General features: G+C 36.2%; 1 protein-coding gene across 2 annotated transcripts in view; it reads left to right on the top strand.

Annotated features, from left to right (window-relative positions):
* ehmt2 (euchromatic histone-lysine N-methyltransferase 2) overlaps positions 1 to 6000 on the top strand; it is a 30726-nt gene that overhangs the window by 3301 nt on the left and 21425 nt on the right. For both annotated transcript variants that reach the window (XM_079880051.1, XM_079880050.1), the window contains exons 4-8: positions 2787 to 3001; positions 3089 to 3164; positions 3250 to 3323; positions 4937 to 5107; positions 5195 to 5248. In XM_079880051.1, coding sequence (XP_079736177.1) covers positions 2787 to 3001; positions 3089 to 3164; positions 3250 to 3323; positions 4937 to 5107; positions 5195 to 5248 — 590 coding nt within the window. The remainder of the gene's footprint in view (positions 1 to 2786; positions 3002 to 3088; positions 3165 to 3249; positions 3324 to 4936; positions 5108 to 5194; positions 5249 to 6000) is intronic.

Below are 6000 nucleotides of genomic sequence, written 5' to 3'. Positions count from 1 at the left end.
TGCCATTTTCTGGAGAGTTTTGTGCAGAGAAATTGAGTCTTACATGATATGTGAAAAACTGCAAGGTTAAGAGCATACTTTGCATTGTTGTAGTATCAACAGGTAGGCCTATTAGGACATTTAGCATTTACATTACTGTTAATCAGCAGTGGTGGAATGTAACGAAGTACAAATAGCCTACTTCATTAGTTTACTGAAGTAGGCTACATTGTTCCACGTAGTTGTATGCTGAGTCACGCTGAGTTTCGGTTCATTTATGAGACGAGCTCCAGGTTCAGCGCCGGCGCCTCTGTGTCGTGATTAAATATTTTATACTATATTTCTATTTATACTATATACTATACTTCTTATTTATTAAATCCAGGCAATTGGTTGATGAAACATTGATTAAAATTAAGATACAATTAATACAAAACGAAATTAAATTTAAAGACAGGCTTTGTGCTTTCTGTTTGAGGTCTCTGTGAAAGTTTTAAACAGTCTTTTAGTGCCGCTTTAGAGCGCTCACGTCCGTAACGGAGAACTGTCACGTCCGTAACATTGTTTTTTCCTCATAAATGCGAACATGAAAAATAAAATAAAATAAAATGAATATGTTATGTTCTGTGGAGAGCCGACCCGTCTTCATCCGGTGGGTAGTAGGCTACATTGGTTTGTAGTGTAATTCATAGAATTACAAAAAAATATTTTGACGCCATCAAAATCTTATGGCGAAATGACAATATCCTCCACACACTCTTTTGTAAGGCGGTCTCCTGTATTTTTGCTTGCCGATTTTATTTCATCCAGTGACATGATGGATTTTCATTCAGGAGATTTTGGGTAACTGCACTGACAGATGACTTTGAGCGCACCGCCAACGGTGTGTTTGTGTGTGTATGTGTGTAACCATAGCGACAAAACGACCAACTTTCGGACCCTGCACTTAAGTTTATAATTTTGTTTTTAAAAATGTAATTATGTATTTAAAAGTTGCAGAATGGATTCATTTGGAGACTCCGAAATCGGCAGAGATAGGCAGGTTATGCAAAACAAAATCTTACATTGGGAAATAGTGGGGGGGACAAAACTTAGATTTTGAAACGTGGGGGGGACATGTGTATAATGGCTCCTACGCCTATGGGTTTATAGCAGAATTGTGCTCTGAATGTGAATGCTTCTCACTATTATCGGCCTGAGCTGACCTGGGTCTGCGCATTGCAGTTTCGTTCCACTTTTGTTTGTCTGATGTTTCTCACATGCAACAGAAATGCAGCTCTTAGCAGTTGGGCAATGTGGCGGCGGCGGCACCAGTACGACCTCAACAAACTTTAGGCCTTGTCCACACTAATACGTTTTAATTTGAAAACGCATCTTTTTCTCTACGTTTTGACCTTTTGTCCACACTGAGACACGTTTATTATTAATGAAAACTAACCTTTCTGAAAACGCTCTCCAAAGTGGATAAATTTGAAAACGTTGTTTTCGCGTTGTAGTGTGGACTGTGAAAACGGAGGTATTTAAAGTCGATGACGTAAGTTTAGTCATGTGACGCATATTGTACCAATAGACATTCATGTTGATACTGGTATTGTGCCTGTTATGTGCTGTTCACTTTCACACAGTTGCTAAAATATGTTACTTCACACACTCTTCATATCACAGTCCTGCAAAGATGACAGTTTACTCACATTTGCTGTCCTGCGACGAAACATGAGAGCAGTTTTAGCATTTTAGACCGAACATATAATGAATGGTGTGTGAGTGCGACCTGGACGCTTCAGTGAATACTGAGATATTTAGCTAAATAAAATTATCCTGTCAGAAGAGTTGCGCGATAACTTAATTATTTATTTTTCTGTCTGTATCATCTCAGTGAGGTTTTACGTATGCGCAGTAAAGGTGAATTTAGCGTTTTCCAAAAGTTTCTCATCCACACCGAAATGTTGGAAAACGCCTGAAAACGTTTTTAAACGAAAACGCCGTTTTGGGCGCCTGAAAACGCAAGCTTGTGAAAACGGGTTTCAAAGTGCACGTTTTTGAAAACGATCTCAGTGTAAACAACAAAAAACGCGAATCTCTGAAGACCATGCTCACGCGTATCGCCATCTACTGGCCTGACAGCAGAATACAGTGTTTTTAGTCGTTTTCGTGGATCCGTGTGAATGAGGATCGTTTTGACAATGGTGTCGTCCTACGTGGAAATCTCAGTAAAGGTGAATTTAGCATTTTCAGGCGTTTTCCAAAAGTTTCTCATCCACACCAAAACGTCGGAAAACGCCTGAAAACGCTAGTGTGGACAGAGAACGTTTTTAAACAAAAAAGCCGTTTTCAAATGTCTCCAGATTAACGTAGACGTAGCCTACTTTTTCAACTAAAAACGTAAAACTTTTTATGCGTTTTGGCCGTTCGTTTACACGACAACGCTGTTTTCGGCGCCTGAAAACGCAAACTTGTGAGAACGCGTTTCAAAGTGCACGTTTTTGAAAACGATCTCAGTGTAAACAAAAAAAAACGCGAATCTCTGAAGACGATGGTGTCATGCTCATGCGTATCACGTGTTCAGTCTATAGTGTTTCATCGCCACCTACTGGCCTGACAGCAGAATACAGCTTTTTTAGTCGTTTTCGTGGATCCGTGTGAATGAGGATCGTTTTGACAGTGGTGTCGTCCTACGTGAAAATCTCAAAGGAAAAACTTCTCCGCTTTTAGCATATGGTTGTGGTGTTGCAGCCTGGAGCCCTGATAGCCCAAAAAGATTGTGTTATTTTTTGTTGAGTGAGTGAGTTGTGTGTGTCTCTCCACAGGCAGCAAAAGCTCGTCTCCCTCCACATCGTCTCTCTCGTCGCCAGCGTCTGGGCGAGCGAAGATGAGCGTCTGCGGTCCTGGCAGTAAAACGGCTCCTTCATCCTCATCCTCCTCCTCTTCCTCCTCCTCTTCATCTTCATCTCTGTCTTCAGCCAGTCCTCCAGCCAAAGTCCACCGCGCGCGCAAGACCATGAACAGGCCTCCGTTCCCACAGGTTCGTTCATTTGCTATGAACACACACTCACGGTGAGATCAGGATGATGCTTTAATAAAGTCCCGATTCTCTCGTGTTTCTGAGCAGATTAAGTCGATAGAGTCGCTTGCACAAGCTACGCCTGAGAAAGCCGTCAGCGGCGGGAAAACAGACGCAGACACAGGTCATAACTCTTGCGTAATCATATTTATGTGTCGTTTATTTGTACGTGTGAATAGTTGCAGGAGTGTGTCTCTCTCTCTGTGTAGTTGTGAAGAAGCGTAAAGTGTGTTTGGAGTCGGACGCAGGAACTCCAGAGAAAGTGGCTCGGCCGCAGACGGAGGTGAGTGTGTGTTTGACCGCTTTAAATCACTCTAACATGGTTAAACTGCTCTGAAATACAGCGTGAATGGATTATTGATTTTATAAAATGATAATAGCAATATTAATAAAAAGATACCAATGTTCAATATATTTATAATAATATTTTTTATTATTGTTAGCTTTTATCATATAAATAACACACCAGTGTTTAATAAATAAAGTAAATTAATAATTATTATTTTAATAATATTAATAATTATTATTATTATTATTGTTGGGAATACTAATAATAGCAGTTGTTGTTATTATTAATGTATTTATTGATCATTGCCTGAAATGCATGGTTGATTTTATAAAAATATATCAATAAATTAATAACAATAATATTTTTTAGCATTGCTATTGTTATCTTTTATTATAGCAATGTGTAATAAATGATTAATTATAATTTTGTTGTTGTTGGTAATTATAATAATAGTAATAATAACTATTATTATTATTTTATAAAATGCTGGTAATGGCAATATGATAAAAGATTCCAATATTCAACAAATAAATAATAATAATTATTATTATTTTGATTATTATGATTGTTATTGGTGTTTTTATCATAGCAATATGATAACAAAATTGTTCAATAAATAAATAAATTATTAATGATTATAATTCTAATTGAAATTATTTATTTACATTTTCGATGAAGCCCCGCCTTCCGAAATACAAAATGTGCTGTGATTGGTTAGCTGGCCCAGCGTGCTTTGATTGACACCTCTCAGCGCATGTTCAGGAAAAGTCCCGCCCCTTAATAACACTGAGCTCCACTCACTCAAATGTAAATAGCCTATTAAGGATGGCATCAATTTCAAACCATTTCAAGCCTGATTTATACTCAATAATAATATTGTTGTTCATTGTAGTTCTTGTAAAATGGAAAAACTCCCTTTGCAGTGGACTTTGAGCTTTGTAACCTCGCAGATCTGTTTTATGCTCAAGCAACAACATTACATGCTATCTAAAGTTGAAAAAGTGGATTTGTAGGACCCATTCCAGTAATATAGTCAGTTTGTATTGTCTATTTTATTCTATTGTAGCTCAGATTGTATAGGCCTAACTGTGTGTTTTATAGTGAACAGTGACAGCTTTTCCTTATGATAATTAGTGTAATATTGGCATATATGTGACCCTGGATCACGTCACCAGTCTCGAGTCGCACGGGTATATTTGTGGCAATAGCCAACAATATTGTATCAAAATTATCCATTTTTCTTTTATGCCAAAAATCATTAGAATATTAAGTAAAGATCATGCATGATTCATGAAGATATTTTGTAAATTTTCAACCGTAAATATATAAAACATTTATTTGTGTGAGTGAATGCAGCACAATCGCCAACATAAATGAACAACTTTAAAGGAGATTTTCTCAATGTTTAGATTGTTTTGCACCCTCAGATTCCAGATTTTCAGATAGTTGGATCTCGGACTAATATTATCCTATCCTAACAGACCATACATCAATGGAAAGCTTAATTATTCAGATTTATGATGTATAAATAAAAAATAAAAAAATAATTACACATGTGACTGGTTTTATGGTCACATATATGAAGACTTGAGTGTTTGTTTCCCCAGCCTCCTCTGACGGCGTCTCCAGTGATGGGGAAGGCGGAGCCTGTTGCCACGGCAACTAAAGAGCATCACAGTGGTTGGCTGGAGGATCTCGATGAAGAGGCGGATGAGGAAGATTTCCACCTGCTCTACAACAGTTACTCTGGAGACGATCTGATTTACTCAGACAGCAAGGTGAGCACGACACTGAGCCATCGCTCAATCCACAGAGGCCAGTCGCTGCTGGAGGTCTGACACTCTTGTGCTCTTATTTACATGCAGTCGGATGATGGGATGGCAGAAGAGGCGCTGGAGGGGGGGCATCTGTCGGATCATGTGAGTGGAAGAAAGTGCAGCTTATTTTCATACAGATTCAGGATGTTCGGAACAGATGCTGTTTATTTCATTGGTCAATTGTAGGATCTTTAAAGCAGGATGGCTGATAGGATTATGGAAACCTCGAAATATCAGGGAATTAATTCCAGGCCTGAGAAAGTCATGGAAATGTAAAAAAAAAAATAATAATAAGTTTAAACAAATATGCTTTTAATTAAAACTTAAACAGTCATGGGAATTAAAAAAGAAAATTTCTAACAAATTAGGCCTTAAAAATATCATTTTTAAAAGTAAAATATTAAAAATTCTTAAATTAAAAAAAAAGTAAGTGAAAATATATATTTTTTATTGAAACTTAAACAGTCATGGAAACTAAAAAAGAAAAATACTAATAAATTAGGCCTTAAAAATATAATTTTTAAAAATAAAACATTAAAACATTTTGAAAATTCAAAATAAAAAGTATTTAAATAGTTTTAATATATATATAGGCCTCAAAAATATAATAAATAAATACTAATAAATTAGGCCTTAACTGTAATTAAAAACAATAATAATATTAAAACATCTCAAATTAAAAATAAAAAAGTAAGTCTTAAATATATATTTTTTTATTTAAATTTAAGAAGTCAGGGAAAATAAAAAATACTAATAAATCAGGCCTTATTGTCTGGAAATAAAAGTGTAATTGTTGTAACATTTGTTGTTTTTTTTTTTTTTTGTGTGGAAAAGTCATTACAATTAATTAATTA

Source organism: Squalius cephalus, assembly GCF_949319135.1.
Source record: "Squalius cephalus genome assembly, chromosome: 8".
NCBI classification, from domain to species: domain Eukaryota; kingdom Metazoa; phylum Chordata; class Actinopteri; order Cypriniformes; family Leuciscidae; genus Squalius; species Squalius cephalus.
This window is presented reverse-complemented; position numbering and strand designations above follow the sequence as displayed.